The sequence below is a fragment of the Podarcis gaigeae genome, assembly GCF_964106915.1.
Source record: "Podarcis gaigeae genome assembly, chromosome: 15".
Classification (NCBI taxonomy): domain Eukaryota; kingdom Metazoa; phylum Chordata; class Lepidosauria; order Squamata; family Lacertidae; genus Podarcis; species Podarcis gaigeae.
The window spans coordinates 36,720,436-36,742,989 of record NC_139692.1 but is presented as its reverse complement, the minus strand read 5'-3'; the positions used below and the strand labels follow the sequence as shown (position 1 = coordinate 36,742,989).

Sequence of the window (22,554 nt, the reverse complement as noted above, 5' to 3'; positions counted from 1 at the left end):
GAGCTATAATTTTCAGAGCTCCCTTAGGAAGAGGAGTTGATTGTTAAATCGTTCTGGAAACTGTAGTTGTTTGAGCGGAATGGGGTGACCTCCAAGCATTTCTCAGCATGCTTAACAGGCTACTATTCCTAGGAAGGGATGCGGGTGGCACTGTGGGTTAAACCACAGAGCCTAGGACTTGCCGATCAGAAGGTCGGCGGTTCGAATCCCTGCGATGGGGTGAGCTCCCGTTGCTCGGTCCCTGCTCCTGCCAACCTAGCAGTTAGAAAGCACGTCAAAGTGCAAGTAGATAAATAGGTACCACTCCAGTGGGAAGGTAAACGGTGTTTCCGTGCACTGCTCTGGTTCGCCAGAAGCGGCTTAGTCATGCTGGCCACATGACCCGGAAGCTGTATGCTGGCTCCCTTGGCCAATAAAGCGAGATGAGCCCCGCAACCCCAGAGTCGGCCACGACTGGACCTAATGGTCAGGGTCCCCTTACCCTTACCTTATTCCTAGGAATTTTGGGGGGAAGTGGTACGATACTGCTTTAAATGTACTGTATTTTTCCGTCTATCAGACGCCCCCATGTATAAGACCCCCCCCTCTGTTTTTGGGGATTCAATTTTAAGAAAATGAGAGGAGATGGCCCAAAGTTCTTGAGCTTCTCCTCCCACGCAGCTGTGGGCAGGAAACACTCCCTACATCATTTCCTGCACGCAGCGGCATCGGGGGAAGTTGCGCTCCCGCCAACCGGCTGGCTGGCGGGTGCACCGCTTCTCTCCCCCCCCCATGCCACTATCCGTGTATTGGACGACCCCAGTTTTTTTACCTGCTTTTTGAGTCAAAAACCCTCGTCTAATACATGGAAAAATACGGCATATCGTGCAGCTGATTCTCGATGGCAGGGGAGGAAAATAACGGGATGGAGTATCCTGGAAAAAGGCATTGCTGAATGGCTGGAATCCTAAAAAGAAGATCGCTCCCTACTGCAGCATTTTGCTGCAGGCCCCACTTGCGTTCATAGTATTTCATTCATTCATGACCTCTCTCCCCCACATTTGCTCTGCGGGTACATCGTAAGAGCACTTTGGATCACTGCCTTGAATAAGCACAACGTCACTATGGAAGCAGATGGGCAAAACTTGTAAGCAAAAACTTGTAAGCTAAACTTACACACCATACATGTTAAGCACCTCCCCACACACCCTAAGAATCCTGGGAACTGTGGTTTGCTAAGGGCGCTGGGAGTTGTAGCTTTGCGAGGTGTGAACTACGGTTCCGAGGATTCTTTGCAGAGAGCAAATGTGATTTCAGTGCATGGTGTGTATACAGCAAAGCACATGAGCATGGACACGGACGGATGAGTATTTTTAGACCTCGGTGGCTTTCCCAGAACTCCTGAATTCCTGAATTCCAAGCCATACCCTTTCAACCGTCTTGATTGTCATTCAGCAGCTCGTCTTCTGCCTCAAAAAGTAAAGCGACCTGTCGACGAGAATTTGGAACCAAACCTATCAGTCTCAGAACTCCATGAAGATGGCGGAGGTCTAGCCTAGACTGAGCAATTGCTGTGCAATTCCCCCCCCTCTTCCTATACATGGCTGCATTGCAGGAGGTTGGACTAGATGGCCCTTGGGGGTCCCAACTCTACAGTTCTATGATTCTATGCGTGCATATCCAACACCCCCCTCAACATTATGCTGGATAGGCTTTCAGCACCCTAACTTGGAGGCCAACCAAGGCTGGAGAAATCCCCAGTCCTTCATGATTTGGGTCCCCAAACATATTTTTAAAAGACAAAAACCAAAAACCTGAATTATTCTTCTTGGGCAGGTCAGTACTCAAATTATTGGAGCGGGAGACAGGAATGCACCAGCTCCGCAGTCAACTAAATTCTACTCGGAATAGAGCCATTGCAATTAACAAATTTAAAGTTAATTACACCCATTCATTCCAATGGATCTGCTCTGAGTATGACTAATGTTGGATGCTCCTGCTGGTTCCCCCTCAGTTTTACCCGAATCATGGTCCTCTTCTGGTCATCTAGAAATAGTCACCAAAGGCCCCTCTATCATATGAGTGCTGAGTAGATACTTTAACTTGAGCTCTTAGTATTGTGATGTTAGAACCTAGGAACTGGAATGCATAGATACATACCCCTTTGTTTATGATTCAGCTTTTGCCCAAGACAAACATTTGTCCAAATTCAAAACTTGGCCAAAAAAGAAAAAAAAGGGGGAAAAAGAACCCTAAACCCAGAATTTAAGTTTGGCTTGAAATTCAGATTTCACTTTCAGAATCTCCCCATTTAACACTGGGTGTGCCTAGGAATTGGAAGCATCTTCCCTGCCTGCCGAGTGCAAAAGCAAAGAGAGAAAAAGAGGAAGACCACAGATGGGGAACCGGTGGCCGTCCAGATGTTCAGCTCCTATAATCCCCAGCCAGCCTGGTTGATGATCAGGGAGTGGTAGTGCAGCAACATCTGGAGGGACACAGGGTTCTCAGCCTTGCAGGAGAAACTTAAGACTTAGGACTAATCTACACTGGTGAGTTATAACATTAAAAATGTGTTATAAAAATGTGACACCAGAGGGCGCCATAGAGCAGCGAACGTTCGCCAATGGGAAATTGCATTGGGAGCTATATTTTCAACAGCGTTTTTTTATAGTGTTTTCCAGATCAGTGTAGACCCAGTCTTAGTTAAATCCCTCCCCAAATACCTCTGAGGATGGATGCCTGCTATCGCATCCTGTACCACACTATGCCCATTGGTATTTGCATTATGGGAGGCAGGGAGATAGAGGGCATAACCCCCTTGGGCAGAACACCCCTCACAATTTTAGACAAGGCCTCCCCTGTAGCCTCCAAAAAATAGCCAAGGAGGCAGTCACAGAAGACCAATGGGCTAAAATCTCTCTGGCAGCCCTGTAATTTAAGCCTGGGTATCCATCACAAATACTTTCCAGGATTTCAACTCTGGTATTATACTGTTCTCCTATACCTAAGCAGAACAATGGTCACCATTCATGTTTATGTTTTCTAGAGTTGCACTTTGTTGTCCAACCCCTCGCCGTGCGACCCCCCAAAGGAGGTGGATTGAATGCTACTTTCTTAAAAGAATACCCTGCTCTAGATACTCCCCCAAAACCTACTCCCTCCCCATCACATCCCATCAAATCCCCCTCCCCAAACACTCTCCCATAACCAGCCTCTGAGGCCACCTTCTCTTTGAGCCAAAGGTATCGCAACTAGTGCTGAAACGGAAAAGAAAATCACACCCATTTAAGATGGGATGAATCGTACACATTCAGAAGAGTCAAAAACCCAGCTGCCAGCACCGAAGCATCAGTTTTTGCCGCTGACGCCGAGATTTTGGACAGCAGGCTTTCGAAGCTGATGTCAGAATTCGAAACGGGAAAACTAAAAAAGCAAATAAACGCAAAAAGCTGTTAATCTGAAGGCACGGTTCAGTTCCTCGATCCACTTTGCCGAGACGTTGTGCAGTGCTTGTTGAGTGGCGTGGCGGCAAACAGCTTGCTACATTCACTGCGGCTCCGGCCGCAACGTTCAAAACCACTCCAGCCTTGGCAGTTCCGCTGTTGTGGACGCCGTTCCCAACTTGGTAGACAAAATGGCGGCACCTACGAGGCCCCACAGCACTTCCCCTGGAGACTACCTCTAATTTAGGGATGTACTTGAAAAGATCGCCCCCCCTGCCCCCAGTGTGACCTCTTAAGAAAAGCGATTTCAAAATGGCTGTGTGTGTTTCTCCCCTTTTCTATCATATCTCTCTCGCTTGCCTCCCCTCTTTTAGTCAACATCTTTCGAAGTTTGGGGGCTGGGGCCACTTCGCTTGCGCTGCTCCCCCTTGGAAGATGGCCGTGGCTTGCCCAAAGTCCTGGCGCCTCCGGAAGCTTCCGTTGGCTCCGAGGAGGCCTGCCGGGCGGATGACCTCAGCCGGCTGCCTTTGGGGTCACTTTGGTCGGCGCCCGCCTTGGCGGACAAGACCGAGGCTTTGTGTTGCTCCGCTCTCTGGCGGTGAGGCGGCGTGTGGTGCCGTTTCATGTACAGGAAAAGCGCCGGGTCAGGCATGGGCTCGACGTCTTCGAAGCTGCTCAGCCGGTCGCGAGGCGGAGGCTCCTTGAAGGCCCCCCTGCTGTGGAAGTTGCTGGAAGCCTGCCGGCGAGAGTGGGACTTCTGCGTCCGTTTCTTGGGCCTTGCCTCGCCGCAGGGCGGAGGGAGGAAAGGTTTCTCAGGGGGCATCTCAGGCAGGGCCTTCCCGCTCTGCCGGGAACTGTGGAGCTTCTGTTTGGTGGCGTGGAGCTGGAAGGAAAGGTAGGCAGCCGCTTCCGTCTGCTTCTGCAGCTCTGTGTTGAGGATGGTCACCCGGTGGCTCCTTCTCTTCAGTTCCTCCAGGAATTTCCTCTCTTTGTTCCTCAGGTTGGAGCGGAGGGCAGCCACCAAGCTCTCCTTGTGCCTCAGCTCCTTGCGCAGCTCCACGTTGTTCATCTCCTTCTCCTGCAGCTGGGCTTCCATGATCTTGCACTTCTCCTCCAGCTCCTGGTCAATGATGTCTACATTCAAATAGAGAACATATCAAGATATTAAACTGAGAAGAACAGATACTACACTTGATCTTAGCCAAAAGGAAGTGCAAGGAGAAGGAAGACACGTTCTACCACACGTGGTGGATGTGCAAGACAACAAAAGCATTCTGGGAAATGATATATATACAGTGGTACCTAGGGTTAAGAACTTAATTCGTTCTGGAGGTCTGTTCTTAACCTGAAACTGTTCTTAACTTGAGGTACCACTTTAGCTAATGGGGCCTCCTGCTGCCGCCGTGCCGCCAGAGCACGATTTCTGTTCTCATCCTGAAGCAAAGTTCTTTACCTGAGGTACTATTTCTGGGTTAGCGGAATCTGTAACCTAAAGTATCTGTAATCCGAGGTACCACTGTATATATAACGAGTTGGAGAAAAAAGTTTAAAATAACATTTCTGGGGAAAACCAGAGGCTTTTTGACTAGGAATTTTAGGTGCAGAGATACCAAAGGAGCAGAAATGATTGTTTATGCATGCAGCAACAGCAGCGTGGCTACTACTGGCCCAGAAATGGAAAGAAGACAAAGTCCCGACCAGAGACGAATGGCTAATGAAGATGATGGACTACGGTGAAATGGCAAAAATGACTGGGTGGGAAAATCAGAAACCAGGAAGAGAGGAACTTTAATAAGGAATGGGAGGAAATTACAATTTGCTTAAGAGAACATTGTAAGCAACTAAAAACTTTGGCAGGATTTGAGTAACGCTTGTAATGTACTAAAAACTAAGGTAAAAATGGATTCTTTAAGAAAAATGGAGAAAATATGTGATGCAGTAGGAAAAGATTGAAAATGGAAACCATGGAGGGGATTCAGGGAATCACAAATGCTGGTGATGATGTTTAATGTTTGAATTTAAATGTATAGTGTAAAACTGAACAAAAAAATTTTTCAAAAGAAAAAAAGAAAAAGCTCTACATCCAAGAGAAAGAGAGAGGCTTTTTGGCTTTCTTTTTCTTAACTGAGATTTTTCAAGTGGACAAAAACAATTGCAAACGAGATGCAGAAGATGTAACTGTGAACTTAGTCCCCGTGCTACTTGTGATGCACAGAAGAAACAGAAAACCCAAACAATCATGAACAGGGAAGGGGCAGCTCCTGAGGGCTGAGCCCTTTGAGGTAAAGGTAAAGGTAAAGGTACCCCTGCCCGTACGGGCCAGTCTTGACAGACTCTGGGGTTGTGCGCCCATCTCACTCAAGAGGCCAGGGGCCAGCGCTGTCCGGAGACACTTCCGGGTCACGTGGCCAGTGTGACATCGCTGCTCTGGCGAGCCAGAGCTGCACACGGAAACGCCGTTTACCTTCCCGCTGGTAAGCGGTCCCTATTTATCTACTTGCACCCGAGGGTGCTTTCGAACTGCTAGGTGGGCAGGCGCTGGGACCGAGCAGCGGGAGCGCACCCCGCCGCAGGGATTCGAACCGCCGACCTTTCGATCGGCAAGCCCTAGGCGCTGAGGCTTTATTTTTGGGCTATAGAAATATTTTTAAGTGAAATGAAAACAAATAATAGTCTAATGAGGGCTCACCCACACTTTCACTTTAAAAAGCATGGGGCTGAGCGATTTTCTGCTTGAACCACACTTTCTAGATATGGGTCCAAGGAGTTTCCCCTTGCCCCACTCCTTTCCCTGGGAAAGGATGATCTTTAGTGTGGAATCAGAGTAAACATCCACCAGGAGAAAACACATTTTGCTCCATTTGCTCCATTTGATCACTGTAAAGAGCAGTTTTAGCCAGGGGGAAGCAGACGGACAAGGGGAAGTGTGGATGAGTCCTGAGACCCTTCAAGATGTCCTCAGGGGAAACCATAGTATTGCAGGGACCCCAAGAGTGCTTAGCCCAGCCCCCTGCAATGCAGGTATTTTCCAATGCGGGATGAAAATGTAAGAACCATGGATGGGGTTGAGGTTGGAATAGATGTTCTCTCAAGTTGTCCTCCAACTCAAGGATTCTAGAAGACTGAACACTGAAGATTCTAGAACATTGAAGATTAATAATAACAACAACAACAACAACAACAACAACAACAACACCCCATCTAACTTGGTTGCCCCATTCACTCTGGGAGGCTTCCAACAAATATAAAAGCATAATAAAACCTCAAACATTAAAAGCTTTCCTATACAGTGCTGCCTTCAGATGTGTTCTAAACGTCAGATAGTTGTTTATCTCCTTGGCATTCGATGGGAGGGCGTTCCACAGGGATGGCAACACTGCGAAAAAGGCCCTCTGCCTGGTTCCTTGTAACCTCACTTCTTGCAGTAAGGGAACCACCAGAAGGCCCTTGAAGGTGGAACTTCAGTGTCCGAACAATGGACAACAGTCCAAACAACAGCGGCTTAACAATGGAGTTGGAGCCACCCCTTTAAGGTTTACAAGGCAGAGGCCATTTAGGGCTTTAAAAATCATCACCAACACTTTGAATTCTGCTTTGAAATGTACTGGGAGCCAGTGCAGATCCTTTAGGACTTGTGTTCTATGGTCCCGGTGGCCGACCCAGTCATCAGTCCAGCTGCCGCATTCTGGATTAGTTGCAGTTTCCGAGTCACCTTCAAAGGTAGCATTGCAGTAGTCCAAGCAGAAGATAGCCAGAGCGTGTACCACTCTGGCAAGACAATGGTCAGGCAGGTAGGGTCTCAGCCGGCCTACCAAACAGAGCTGGTCGACAGCCGCCCTGGACACAGAATGGGTTTTCTGTCAATGTAGGCTGCAAAGCATGTGCTCTACCACCCTTTTCACTGCCCGATGACACAGTTTTTGGAGGAACGACTCCCTGCAGATAGCTCCACCAGCTCAGTGCCTGGTAGGTAGTGTTCTTGTTGATCTTTGCCATGGACCTGTTTTGGCTTGCCAGACCGAAAAACCAGGACTGGCCCAGGCAAAGGACAGCTGGAGCGCACACATCTGGTATGCCTGCATGATGATATCCAGTCTCCCCAGAAGAAGAAGAAGAAGAAGTCACTTTGCTTCCACTTCCAGCTTTCTTTGTAAATGCCTGCTAACACACCTCTCAGACACTGTAATGCAAAGACATCTTCGCCAAAGGATTAGCCATGCAAAAACCTGTCCAGAGGGCGTTCCAGTTTGTGGATTCCTTTCATTATTATTATTAATATTATTATTATTATTTCAACCCTTCTCCTACATGCAATTGCTTCCCAGCAATGCCTCTTCAGAGGCTTACAAGGAGCTCTTTGAGAGACGTGGATGTATACAAGGTGACAAGGGGGAAGCAATGATTTGACTCATCATCAACTGATTGCCCTATAAGATGTTGGGATAGCGAAAGCTGACATAGGCAAAGAATCCACAGGATGGGAGGCGGGCTCTTGCGTGGAATAGGGTGGCTCGTGAGTCAGTTGCTTGCAGATCCAAGGATGTTGAGGAGGAAATGAATTTGCTCCTCTTGCCCTGCTCTTCCCCTATCACCTCAATTGCCCTCTTCTAGTTAGGAGTTTAGAGAGCAATGAGTCATTCCGATATCCCATGTTGTCATGCACAGTCCTCACCTAGCCCAGGGATGGGGATCTGTGGTCCTCCAGAAGGTTCTGGGGCTACAGCTGCCATCCCACCCTCCTGCTGACCATTGGCTAGATGCCACAGAGTGGTTGGATGCAGAGGAATGGTGGGAACAGTCAGCTGGGGGACCCCCAAGAGAAGAAGGCTCAGAGCCTGGGGAGCGGTAGTGGGACAACAGTGAGTGGTCAGAAGGAGAAGACTGGGAACAGGAGGTGTCAGAAGCTGAAGAGGTAGCAGGGCTCAGTGAGCGAGGAGAATTGGTGACAGAGAGAAGTCAAGAGGCAGAAGCTGAAGCAGGAGAGGAAGGAGGCCAAGAGGCAGAGATGAGTCTGGCTGGTGAAGAGGCATGGGTGTCTCCCCGTCCTGCTGCTGCAACAAGCTCCCCTCCCCGCTGGTCTCCCAGTACCAGGAGAGACATGAAGAGGGCAGAGGAGAAATTAGCTCCATGTAGGCGCAGTCTAAGATTGCTTGGGGAAAACCTTGGAGAGGAAGGGACTTAGGCAGCTGTGGGGAACCAGAGACCTTCAGTCTCAGCAACTGCTTCATGGGGAAAAGACCTGCCGGACATATGTTGCTGTGTTCATTAGGACCGACACACCTGTGCAGATCTTGCTTTTGCTAATAAAGAGTTAACGCCAACTGGCTCAGTGTGGTTTCCTGCTGGCTCGCTCCTGTCACCATGCTGGGGCTGCTGGATATGGGAGAATCCAGCAACATCTGGTGATACATCCGATATAAAGGTAAAGGGTAAAGGGACCCCTGACTACTAGGTCCAGTCGTGACCGACTCTGGGGTTGTGGCGCTCATCTCGCTTTATTGGCTGAGGGAGCCGGCATACAGCTTCCAGGTCATGTGGCCAGCATGACTAAGCCGCTTCTGGCGAACCAGAGCAGTGTACGGAAATGCCGTTTACCTTCCCGCCAGAGTGGTACCTATTTATCTACTTGCACTTTGACGTGCTTTCAAACTGCTAGGTTGGCAGGAGCAGGGACCGAGCAACGGGAGCTCATCCCGTCGTGGGGATTCGAACCGCCAACCTTCTGCTCAGCAAGTCTGATCGGCAAGTCTGTGGTTTAACCCACAGCGCCACCCGTGTCTCCGATAAAGCGGGATATCAAATCCAAAAAACTCTTCTGCAGAGTTTTAAATGAGCCAGACATTTGCATGCGCTGGTGGGACCGAACAACCTCCATATTTGCCTAGAATCATAGATTTGTAGAGTTGGAAGGGGATGGGGGTGGGTGTCCTCTAGTCCAACCCTCTGCAGGGCAGGACTCTTTTGCCCAATGTGGGGCTCAAACCCACAACCCTAAGTTTAAGAGTCCCATGCTCTTCCAAAGGAAATAAATAAAATCGTGCCCTATCGCAAAGAAACAGTCATTCAAGCTCTGCTCTTTGGATGCTTTTAGTGACTGGGACATCTTTTCAAGAAAGGCAGTTATCAAAGGCTGGTTTCGGAGGGCTGGCTGAGGTTGGTGGGGCTGCCCTTGATGACCCCTAACGGGCTGACTTCTGCTTTATCTGAACCTACAAAGGGCAGCTGAGGACATTAAGGCGCACCGGATACGTTTCGCTGCGGTGCTGTTTCCTCCTCCAGGGTGTGGCAAGGAAAGAGGAGAGGCTTTTTTTGGAATCGGCCACTCGCTTCTCTGCGTCTGCCTTCCACCAGCATTCCATTCGCCTGAGACTTCCTGCTGCCGTCTACGCCTCAAACGCCTTTGTTGTGCCACTTGCAGCCTCGCCTTTTGCCTCCGGGGCCGGGGCGAGGCCTCCAGACGCTCTGCAGCACCACCTCGCTGTGATAAAAGAGCTGCTCCTGGCGATAAAGATCTTGGGACCTTTTCTCTCTCCTCTGCAGGACTACAATCCCCATCATCCCTGACCACTGGTCCTGCTAGCTACGGATGATGGGAGTTGTAGTCCAAAAACAGCTGGAGACCCAACTTTGGGAAACACGATACTGAGCTAGATAGAACTACTGTCGGATATAAAGCAGCTTCCTGTCCTCCTATTGGTGGCTTTGTCACTTGACCACGAAGGCCACTGCTGGTTTGGGGTTTCAGCAATCACAAAATCATAGAATCGTGGAGTTGGGACCTGCTGAAGGTCATCTAGTCCAACCCCCTGAAATACAGGAATCTCAGCTAAAGCATCCATGGCAGATGGCCATCCAAACTCTGCCTTAAAACCTCTAAGGAATCTCCCAATCTCCCAAGGGAGTCAAACAGCTCTTACTGTCAGACATAGGTGCCAACTCTCAGGGGCTGATGCAGTTTCAGCCCCCTGAATATTTTTCTGGAGGGGGCTGGGCCCCCTCAATATTCAGAGGATGTTGCCCCCCCCAATATCCTCTAGAGAAGCTGGCACCTCTTGCTGTAAGAAAGTTCTTCCAGATGTTCTCCTTTCTTGTAACTTGTAAGTCATTGGTTCAGATCCTACCCTCCAGAGCAGGAGAAAACAAGGAGGCACCATTTCCCATGTGACAGCTTGTTAGATATTTGCAGATAGCTATACAGATGTAAGAGAGAGAGAGAGAGAGAGAGAGAGAGAGAGAGAGAGAGAGAGAGAGTCGGATACTCTAACGATCATACCGATCCTGGGCAAGAAATATGGGCAAAGTGCAAATAATGAATGTCATGGAATCCAGTCTGGACCACTGATCCAAACATCTTGACTTCTTTTTCCTATGAACCCACGCAGTGGGAAGCGGTGAGGAAAGAAGGCTTCTGAGAACCTGATGCCAGCTTGTTCAGTCTGAAGACTTTCAAACAATACCCGTAAACATCATTGGTAAAGAGCGAAACTAGGCCAGACCAGAAACCGAGACGGCAAAGCAGAATAATAGTGGAATCCTTGGGAACTGTTCCAAGCCTAGAAGCGAACGCCAATCACATGCTCACTCAGCACCCTCTGCTGGCTGCACTGTCGCTAAGAATTAGGACTGGGTTGAAAAGCATTCACGCCTGGGAGAGCTGGGGAAATGAAACTATTTTCAAGGCCTTGGGTTTTAGCCAGGGCTCCCCCCCCCCCCAAGCTGGAACTCAGTTCCGGCACCTCTCATGTGGGTGCTATTGCCATTATAAGAGAACAGGGGAGAAGTTCACAGTGGGTTCTGGCACCTCTTTTTCTAGAAAAAAATAGCACTGGTTTTAGCAAAAGCTAGTCCTACTCAGGAGGGACGCGGTTGGCGCTGTGGATTAAACCACAGAGCCTAGGACTTGCCAATCAGAAGGTTGGTGGTTCGAATCCCCACGACGGGGTGAGCTCCAGTTGCTTGGTGCCAGCTCCTGCCAACCTAGCAGTTTGAAAGTGCGCCAAAGTGCAAGTAGATAAATAGGTACCACTCCGGCAGGAAGGTAAACGGCGTTTCCATGCGCTGCTCTGGTTCACCAGAAGCAGCTTAGTCATGCTGGCCACATGACCTGGAAGCTGTACGCCGGCTCCCTCGGCCAATAAAGCGAGATGAGCGCCGCAACCCCAGAGTCGGCCACAACTGGACCTAATGGTCAGGGGTCCCTTTACCTTTTTGTCCTACTCAGAGCAGGCTCATTGAAAGGGATTTTTTATTTTATTTATATCTCACTTTTCTCCCAGTGCGGGATGCAAAGTGGATCTTAGCATGAAACAGATACAACAAAGAACATGCAATAAATATAGATGTTTAAAAAATAGCAAATAAGTACAGTTGTATCTCGGAAGTCGAATGCCTTGCGAGTCAAACGTTTGGCTCCTGAACACCACAAACCCGGAAGTGAGTGTTCCGGTTTAGGGATGTTCTTTGGAACCCAAATGTCTGACGGGCCTTCCACGGCTTCTGATTGGCTGCAGAAGCTTCCTGCAGCCAATTGGAAGCTGCGCTCAGGTTTCTAAAAGTTTCGGAAGTCAAATGGATTCTGTTCGACTTCCGAGGTATGACTGTAGCCCTATCAAAAACTGCACTGGAAACACTTAACAACATTTAAAAGCATACACACAAAAAACACAACAGGGGGCCAAAGGCTTATTGGTACAAAAAAGGCTTTGTCTGGTGGTGGAAGGAAAACAGGGATGAGGCCAGCCTGGTCTCCTGTAGAAGGTTAAAACACATTATTAAAGTTAATATATATATATATATATTTAAGAATTAGCACCATGGCCTTTGAGGGGCAGTGGCTTTTGAGGGAGTCAGGCAGAGAGGCATCTTTTCTCACCTCCTGCTACCAAACCCTTTTAACTGGAGAGTCCAGGTTTTGAACCCGGGACAAAGCAGGGGCTCTGCCCCTGAGCTATACAAATCCCTCGCCTGCTTTTTGAATCATAGATGAAGATTCTCATGCTTTTAACAACATCTCACCCACAAAGGGGGCTTCCTCTTACCTTGCTGACTGGCTTCCAGTTCCTTTGTTTCAAGATCATGAGTCAATTCTAGAAGAAGAAAAGAGATCATAAGAACATAGAAACGTAAGAGAAGCCTGATGGCTCAGTTCAATAACCTGTCTAGTGTAGCACCCCGTTCTCACAGCGGCCAACCAGATGGGATTCGTGAACTACGAACCCCGAAATCTGGGATCCCCTCCAACTTCGTGCCAAAGTTTTGCAGTTGTTTTGCAGCGTTTGCAGCAAAAAACAAAACAAAACCCACGCCCATGTTTTGTGATGTAACCACACTGGGTGGCTCCCAACAAAATATTAATTTAATTTGTGTGTGAAGAAACACACAAAATATTTTAATTTTTTTTTAAAAATGAAGAAATACATTGGAAAACAGAAAGAAACAACAGTGCTTGCTTTAAAACATAGAATGCAACCACTTTATAATATGATCATGGGACATCCAGAAAGTCTTTCTTTTGGGCACGGGTGTGTGTGTTATTGGGTTCTTGTTTTTATTTTGATCATATATACATTGTGGTTTTTATGTTGGTCTTTTCTGTGAACCACTCTGAGACCTCTGGGTATAAGGCAGTATATAAATTCTATTATTATTATTATTATTATTATTATTATTATTATTATTATTTTCAATACTGGCCCCGCCCTGGTGGAACGCTCTGTCACAAGAGACTAGGGCCCTGCGGGACTTGACATCTTTCCGCAGGGCCTGCAAGACAGAGCTGTTCCGCCTGGCCTTTGGTTTGGACTCAGCCTGGAGAGCAAGAGGCATCAGCTCTCCCAAAAAACTAGGTGCGTCTTATGGGGCGGTGCGCCCTATGGGGCGAAAAATACGGTATTTTAGGTCTAATTTGAGCCTAGCAAACTCTCATCTCCGCATCAACACAAAGAGGCCTTTCTCTTCTCTGATCTTTCACATTTGTCTGAGTTGAAAATCCCTGTTACAGATAGGTAGCCGTGTTGGTCTGCCATAGTCAAAACAAAAAAAATTCCTTCCAGTAGCACCTTAAAGACCAACTAAGTCAGTTCTTGGTATGAGCTTTCGTGTGCATGCACACTTCTTCAGATACACTGAAAAGTAACTGTTTTACTACAAAGGAATTTCAGAAATAGACTGGAAAGAGAAGCTGCTGAATTACAACTTATCACCAAACTTAAAACCATGGAGAAACCTGGCCTGAACAAAGACCTTGGATTCTTATCTCATTATACATGACAAAGCCATTTTTCACCTTTTCACCCCTTGCTTCTCCCTGTAAGACCTATTGCAGTCGTTAAGAGTCGTCAACAGGCTCATCACAGCTATCTGCCAATCACCCATTCCCACCAGCCTTCTGAGTAATACCCCTCCCCACCTTCTCACTATATAGAAGGGTCTGGAAACTTCTGTTTCAGTGTATCTGAAGAAGTGTGCATGCACACGAAAGCTCATACCAAGAACTGACTTAGTTGGTTTTTAAGGTGCTACTGGAAGGAATTTTTTTTGTTTTGAAAATCCCTGTTCACAAACAAGGTGTTGTGGGGAACTGCAGAAGAATAGCCAATGCTCTTGAAATGTTTCTTCTTCTTCTTCTTCTTCTTCTTCTTCTTCTTCTTCTTCTTCTTCTTTCCTCCCCATTTTATTTATTTATTAATGTTCTTATGTTACTGCCAGGGAACTGCCATCGGAGCCAGAGGGAGAGGGAGGGCTCCAGGGGGATTCCGGAGAGCGTCCCGGGAGGGAGAGAAGCAGCCCATCTTCTGGGGAAGGAAATCAGCGTACCACCAGTGGAGAAGGGGGGCAGATGGGGGAATCGGCGAGGTGGCTCCAGGACTCCTTGCCGGGGACCAGCGGGGAGAGCACAGGTCCTCCGGTGCCCACACCTTCCCTGCGCAGAAGGCTTCCGCGCAGGGAGACTAGGCGGAGACTAGGCGTCAAAGAGCTTCTTTGCTGGAAGAAGTTCAAGAAACGCCCACTGACGGATTCTGCCAGCGATTGAGACAGCCACGGGTGAGTGGCTGTCCGGACAGAAAGAGTTCACCCAGGTAACCCAGCCAGGTGTGGTGCTGATTTACGCACGAGCAACGCCTAGAACCATCACAGTTACATATGCATACATTGTCATATTACATTACAGGGCTTATTATAATATAATTTCCAACATGTATACAAAGTTTATATACAAAATTTATATACCTAAAGAAAGAAAAAAGTAAGAAAAAAAGAAACAACAAAGACAAAAAGCTATTCCAAAATCATATATGCAACAACACTACAGACTTTCTGTCAATCCCGTTGTATATTCCTTTTTTACAAATGAATATACTCTTATTATTGTATATTTCTTTACATTTTATCTAATGCATTCCCATATCAATATGTACCCTTAATCTTATTTCTCAACTCCATTTCTCTCCAATGTCAATTGACGTTAAAATGTTTAAATGTTTCTTTGATTTCCCCTTGAATTTTCCTGCCACATTTGCCGTCCTCTCCTGCCACACCAGCGCTGCACTCATTGAGAACCACTGCTCTAACCACTATACCACACTGCCAAATAGCAAGGTCCAAGCTGAGGTGGCGAGACCAAAGGGATCGCCCTTCCAGATCTGCTCCTGCGCCCTGAGTGCCTTGGATTTCATGATGCCAGATTCCAAATCAAACTCAAATGCCGGCTGTGCAATTTGAAGGCCGTTTCAGCCTGATTAACTCTGAGAAGCTGAGGCAGGTCCAGAAGTGGGGCAGAAATGTATGCTGGGAGAACACTCAGTCTATCTGCTTCCTCTCTTGTAAAACCAGGCCAGCCCCAGAGGTGGTTGCATTAGAAGGGCAAACAGCACTTTGCTTGGCAGCAAAGCATGAATCCCAGTGCACTCCACGCCAGACTTGGAAACCAATCCTTTTTCGGATGCCGGTTTCTCTGTGCGATGCAACAAACCCAGTTAAATTTCCAGGGAAATTCCAAATGGCGCTCTGTTCTGGTAGTGCGGCCAACAGCGTTCAATTAAACATGGTTTTGCGCCCTTTGATTGGACCTTAATGGCACAATCCTATGTAGAGACATGAATAGGGCGCAGGAACAGGTCAATGAGATTTAAACACCTGTAAGTGCCTATCTTGAGAGTCCCATGGACTGCAAGAAGATCAAACCTATCCATTCTTAAGGAAATCAGCCCTGAGTGCTCACTGGAAGGACAGATCCTGAAGCTGAGGCTCCAATACTTTGGCCACCTCATGAGAAGAGAAGACTCCCTGGAAAAGTCCCTGATGCTGGGAAAGATGGAGAGCACAAGGAGAAGGGAATGACAGAGGATGAGATGGTTGGATAGTGTTCTCGAAGCTACCAGCATGAGTTTGACCAAACTGCGGGAGGCAGTGGAAGACAGGAGTGCCTGGTGTGCTCTGGTCCATGGGGTCACGAAGAGTCGGACATGACTAAACGACTAAACAACAACAACAACAAAGTGCATATCAGATATCAGCCTTCTGTCAAGGCTCTGTCAAGGCTATGGGAAAGCTATTCCTCCCCTGGTTGCAACAAGAGCAGAGAAAACAAGGTATAGTCCTTTTTAATGAGTTTTATCCAATGCTAATAGCGAGAGACAAAAGAACGCAACAAGCCTTAACAATGGCGTTGCTCCAGACTGGGTTCCTCCTCCCTCCTTCGTAGTAACAGCACTTTCCCTTATGGTGGCCACCTGAAGTCAAATGTCTCTGATTCCGTTGTTCCTGCACCTTTAATGAACGCCGAGTTCTGGGGGAAGGGGGATCAGAAATGCTCTCCAGTGACAATGTGTCAGCTGGTTCCCCTTCCACATCTCCCCCCTTCTTCTAACACTTCCCAATTCTTCCGTTCGCCTGTCTCTGAGCTGTGGCTTCCCTCAAACTCCTCAAAGCCCTGCTGTAATTCAAGACTGCATTCCTCTCCTTCAGCAGTGTCAGTGGCCTTTGGATGGAGTCCAGACACTTCCCTGGTGCTCTGCTCCCCACTGGACCCCGGGGATAGCTCTCCGTGGACTCCCTGTAGCAGAGTTTCCGCAGCGTAGAAACTTTTTTTTTTTTTTTAAATAATATTTATTAAAGTTTTCCAATTAATTACAAATTAATAAAACATCCAATTTCAAATCTTTTTCCAATTACATCCTTTCAGGACTTCCCCTTCCCTCCCCCCCTTGTATTCCAAATCTCTCAAATAAGCAGATAATCTCAACAAGTTCTTCTCCTCACTTCAAACTTGTTATCCTTAACCCAAAATTTTTTTTTTTTTTTATAAAAAAAATTATTTTCCATTCCCCTAAAATCGGCTTAGTCCCTCCACGAGTTCCCCACTTTAGAATACCATGTAGATGTATATAGCCTAAATAAAACATAGTTTACGCCCTTTGGGTTCCACATTTCCCACCCCCCCTTTTCCCGGTTGCGTTCCCAATATTCCTCAATGTCCGATATTTCCACGTCTCTCTAAGTCATAGTCCTTTGCCAGTCCTCTTTAGTTTCGCATGTCCAATCATGAAAGGATTCTGTCTCAAAGAAAGGCCCATTTTTTCCATCCAGATTTTTATATCCAGGAGTGAAAAACTCCAAATTATAATCCTTAAGCTTGTCAAATCTGGATGTCCCAAATGTCCCCACTTTCGACTTAGTCCAATTCTTGTTGTTTTGTTGTTCTTATTGGCCACACTCCTCTTTCTATTTCTTTCTGTCCCTGTTTTCCTGCACAAATGTCCTAATTCCAAAAGTTAGTTCCTTTGCAGAGGCTTGTTGCTCAGAAACAAAACATTACGTCAAGTTCCTTTCATTCCACAACGGATGATTCCATTGTCTTCTTCGGTATACTGGCCTCTGTAGTCATAATAATGTTCCATTTCTGCAGTTTCCCAGGAGATAAAAAATTCTGTTCAAATTTCCAACTAAAACCACTTGTGATATCCCTCGGCTCCTCTAGGTGGATTGCAAAAACTGAGTTCTCTTCCAGATCACATCCATTAGCCCTAGTAACTTTGTAATCCTTATTTAAAGCAATTTGTGTCCAATTTATAACAAATATAACCTGCAAAGTCCTTGTGACATAGTCTCTATCTTGTTTTTCTGCTTTGACAGCTCTTTGACAGCTGTCAAAACTTGCCTTTCTCCTCTCCAAACACCGTCATCGATCGCTCCCGGGGTTCCAGGGGGGGGGGTGTTTTTAAGTCCAAATTCTACTTTCCTCCTCCAGCTCAATCTCATATTCTTCACTCGTGAGGTTCCAAACTTGCCAAAATGATGTTATTCCGATCTTAGTTATCAAATCCTTTGTTTTGACCCTTCTACAATGGAGGGGGTGGCTGACTTCCTTTTTTGCGCCTCCCCCGCTCGCTCCGAAATTTTTAAAATTTTGTCCCTCTTTTTAGTCCAGATTCCAATTACTTACGGGTTGTTCTTTTAGGTCCAAATTTTCAAAGGAAAAAGCCAGCGCTCTCCGCCGGATGGCATCCGCAGCGTAGAAACTGTTGCTGTGAGTGTGTGTAATAAATCAGACTGCACTCAAGCGATCCGGCTTATCTCTTACAGTCTTTAATCGTGTAGAAACGACTCATAAATCACCCGGCGAGAGAGCACACATCTTGCTGCCTCCCCGCAAAAGCGAAAGGAACAAAGACAAAGAGAAAACACTCCCTTCTGGGAACATAGCCATGCCTCAGAATGTGAGACGTCACTCAGAACTGCTTAACCCTGTAAGCTCTGATTCTCTTCACACCCCCTCTCGTCTCACATTCAGAGGGAAACTGTGAACACACATTTACAGATCTCTGAGAGTTCAACCCCCCTTCCATTGCCTTTCGCCCCTTCCTGGCATTTTTCTCAGGCAATTGTTGAACCTCCTCAAAACTCCCAGGTTCGCACTGTGCGAAACCAATCCACGCACTGGTGATCTGAAACCTCTCAGGTGGAACTCCCTTCGTGGTGCGAGTGGACCGTCTGAGCACAAACTCAGGTGCTCCTTCTGACCCACTGGGGCCAGCAAGTGTGTCCTCTACATCAGAAGACTCCCCCTCTGACCTAGTGCGTCTTCGGGCCTTCTGTACTATGCTAACAGGAGACGAAGGCTCACTCTTGGGCTCTCTTTTAACAACCTGTGGAGATGCCCAACCCTGTTCTTGACCCTGTTCAGAGACTTGGTCCTCAGCAACAGGTTCAGCCTCTGGCTCTCCTTCCTCCTCAGAATCAGACAGACATTCTGAGAGAACGTCAGGACTAGCATGGATCCCTGACCAACCATTCTGCTCACAGAACTCAGCACATTTACTGATCAGAAGCTTGGTCTGATCACCTTCTGGATATGCAAACCTCCACCCCTTTGTCGCAGGTTCATACCCACAGAAGATCATTTTCTGGAACCTCGGGCCACCTTGCTTTCGTTGAGCCTTTGGCACAGGCACCCAGGCCTGTGACCCGAACACACGGAAGAAATGCAGCTTAGGCTTCTCTCCGTGGAGCATGAAAAATGGGGTGTCACCTACCACTGAATTGTAGGACCTGTTCATTTTGAAATTGGCCGCCCTCCAAGCTTCACTCCAAAAACTCTGAGGCAAACCGGAGTCACACAGTAAAACCTCTGTAGCTTGAGCCAGAGCTTCACTTCTGAGCTCTGCCACGCCCCTCTCCTGAGGAGCCGTCACCTTGTGACGTATCCCCTTCTGACAGAAGAAACTGTGCAGAGCAGACCCAGTAAACCCTGCACCTCGTTCACTCTTGAACCCCTGCACTTTGGTGGAGAACCGTAGTTCCACTTCCACAACCCAATCTTTGATCAGTTGTGCTGCCTCGCTTTTCATTCTCAGCGAGAAGGACCAGCCATTCTGGCTAAAATCATCTGTCAGTGTCAGCACATACCTGGCCCCGCCCAGACTTGGCTTTGGCATGGGCCCAAAAAGGTCTGTGTGCACAAGGTCAAAAGGTTTTGTGGTTACCCTCTCCACCCTGGGATAACTGCACCCTTTTACCTTTGCCTTTCTGCATGCCCTACAATCTAGGGATTGGTCACATGGTCTTATCCTGCACCCTACTGTGTACTGTGGTAACCTTTGGATACCTTTCCAAGAGCCATGTGACATTTTTTTGTGCCACAAGCAGGCACATGAATCATGAGTGGGAACGTTTGCACACTTTGCTTGTGCTCCCTCAGCATTCCTCTCACCCTCCAGAGGTGCCTCTAAAACGAAGAGATTGTTTTGGCATTCAACACTGACGAGTTGTCTTCTATTCCTGGAAATAGAACAGACATTATTTTCAAAGCAAACCTTGTACCCCTGCTTCAAGAGACAAGGAACAGACAAAAGACATTGTTTCATCCCAGGCGCAATATACACTTCCAACTCCGCCTGCAAGAAAGACACATAAACACTTGCCACATTAGATAAAGGCTTTTGTGACCCATCAGCAAATACAACTGTATTCCCAGCTGGAACAGCTGCAGTTCCACATCTCGACACTAGGTGTCGCTGTTATCAGGTGATGGCTGGCTCCACTGTCGATTACCCAGCGCATCACTCTCTCCTCACTGGAGTTGTCCTTAAGCATTGCCATAGCAACAAACGTCTCGCTGCTCCCGTCCTTGGGGCCTCTGCAGATGTCCTCTCTGGTTGTCACGGCAACAGACTCCCCCCGGCAGGAAGACTTGCCCACAACCTTCACAGCTTCCGTAGATGCAACTTTTCCAGTTGCCTTGGAGACCGGACTTGTCTCCACGTTCCCACACAGCTCTGTAGCTCTTATCTGTACTCGCCGCAGATGGCTGGCCTTGAAGCCTTTAGCTCTTTTCAGCTTCCCAGGCTCCGACTCACGACGAAAACAACTCTTGGCTGCCTTTGGAAAATGAGGCTTCTCTGAGCTTTCACCGCTCACTGCCCCCCCCACTGCTCCCAGGGCTCCCAGGACGTTTTCCTGCACCCCCTCTGGTGGGTAAAGGGCTCCCAACTCTTGGCCTCTCTCCTGGCTCCTCACACAGGCACGTTGCAGCATCCATACAGCTGCCAGGCTCACCAGCAGCAACAGTCCCTTCGTTCCCCCGTGGGGGCTCCCAGCTCCTCCCAGCTGTGTGTCGGCTCTCAAGAATGTGCCCAGCGCCATCTTGCCTCTCCCCTTCGGATGCAGCCACATCTTGGCCCTTGCTTCCCACCCCAGCTTCACAAGCCTCACGGAGTGCCAGCCAAGCAGCCTCAGGCCTTTTAGCATCCAGGACAACTGGCCTCAGATGAGCATTCACATTCTCTGCCAAAAAAAACAAGCACACGCTTCTCTGCTGCACTTTGCTCTGCAGCCCTTTGAGCCTCTGCTTTCCCAGCTGCCTTCTGTGGTGGCTGGACTACGTCCCACAGCTGTGCCCTGACTAGAAGAAGCTCTACTTGAAAGCTCCACTCCAACCAACTTTGGCTACTCAGCTTCTCACATGGCAGCTTAAGCCCAAAGCCAAAGTCTTGGGACTGAGCCATCTCTCCCCCGGGGCTGAGCGTACTCACATAAACAGCTCCTCCGGCACCTGGTCCTTGGAGATCCGATTTCTCCCAGCGAGCTCCTCTGCCTTCAAACGTTAGGCAGGAGTCCAGCTGGCTCCAGCCTCCTCTCAGCTGGTTTCCACACACACCGGCACAACTTGGCAACAGCTTCAAAGCTTTGCTGACCTCCCATAACCTGTGGCCTTTGGATAGAGTCCAGACGCTTCCCTGGTGCTCTGCTCCCCACTGGACCCCGGGGATAGCTCTCCGTGGACTCCCTGTAGCAGAGTTTCCGCAGCGTAGAAACTGTTGCTGTGCGTGTGTGTAATAAATCAGACTGCACTCAAGCGATCCGGCTTATCTCTTACAGTCTTTAATCGTGTAGAAACGACTCATAAATCACCCGGCGAGAGAGCACACATCTTGCTGCCTCACCGCAAAAGCGAAAAGAACAAAGACACAGAGAAAACACTCCCTTCTGGGAACATAGCCACGCCTCAGAATGTGAGACGTCACTCAGAACTGCTTAACCCTGTAAGTTCTGATTCTCTTCACAGAAGCAGGGGGCATGATCCCCACCATTCCTCCTCCTCTCTCTCGCCCCCTCTTGAGTCCAATCCCTGACACCTTCATTTGCCACCAGGAGCAAGCCCCTCAACTGAGTGGTAGGAATGCCCTATTGAAAAGAAGAAGAAGAAGAAGAGTTTGGATTTGATATCCCGCCTTTCACTCCCTTTAAGGAGTCTCAAAGTGGCTAACATTCTCCTTTCCCTTCCTCCCCCACAACAAACACTCTGTGAGGTGAGTGGGGCTGAGAGACTTCACAGAAGTGTGACTGGCCCAAGGTCACCCAGCAGCTGCATGTGGAGGAGCGGAGACGCGAACCCGGTTCCCCAGATTACGTGACTACCGCTCTTAACCACTACACCACACTGGCTCCCGACAAAAAGAAGACAACTAATGGTCTTGATATCTACCATCTCCATCTGGTATGCAGGCTGAGACCATACCTGCCCTTGGACTGTCTCACCAGAGTGCTGCATGCTCTGGTTATCTCTCGTTTGGACTACTGCAATGCGCTCTATATGGGGCTAACTTTGAAGGTGACCCGGAAACTACAACTAATCCAGAATGCAGCAGATAGACTGGTGACTGGGGGCGGCCGCTGAGACCACATAACACCAGTCTTGAAAGACCTATATTGGCTCCCAGTTCATTTCCAAGTACAATTCAAAATGTTGGTGCTGACCTTTCAAGCCCTAAACGGCCCTGGTCCAGTATATCTGAATGAGCGTCTCCACCTCCATTGTTCTACCTGGACACTGAGGTCCAGCGCCGAGGGCCTTCTGGCGGTTCCCTCGCTGCGAGAAGCAAAGCTACAGGGAACCAGGCAGAGGGCCTTCTTGGTAGTGACACCCGCCCTGTGGAACACCCTCCCATCAGATGTCAAAGAGGTAAACATTACCAGACTTTTAGAAGACACCTGAAGGCAGCCCTGTTTAGGGAAACTTTTAATGTTTGATGCATTACGGTACTTTAATATTTTGTTGGAAGCCACCCAGAGTGGCTGGGGAAGTCCAGCTAGATGGGCGGGGTATAAAGAATAAATTTATTATTATTATTAT

At 48.2% G+C, this 22,554-nt stretch overlaps 1 protein-coding gene across 1 annotated transcript in view; it reads right to left on the bottom strand.

Annotated features, from left to right (window-relative positions):
- Positions 1-1,573: 1,573 nt before the first annotated feature.
- The window catches only part of CCDC92B (coiled-coil domain containing 92B), a 37,196-nt gene continuing 16,215 nt past the window's right edge, over positions 1,574-22,554 (bottom strand). The window contains exons 3-4 of the mRNA XM_083714779.1: positions 12,461-12,508; positions 1,574-4,556 (exon numbers count right to left, since the gene is read on the bottom strand). Of these exons, the coding sequence (XP_083570905.1) occupies positions 3,793-4,556; positions 12,461-12,508 (812 nt within the window). The 3' untranslated portion in view covers positions 1,574-3,792. The remainder of the gene's footprint in view (positions 4,557-12,460; positions 12,509-22,554) is intronic.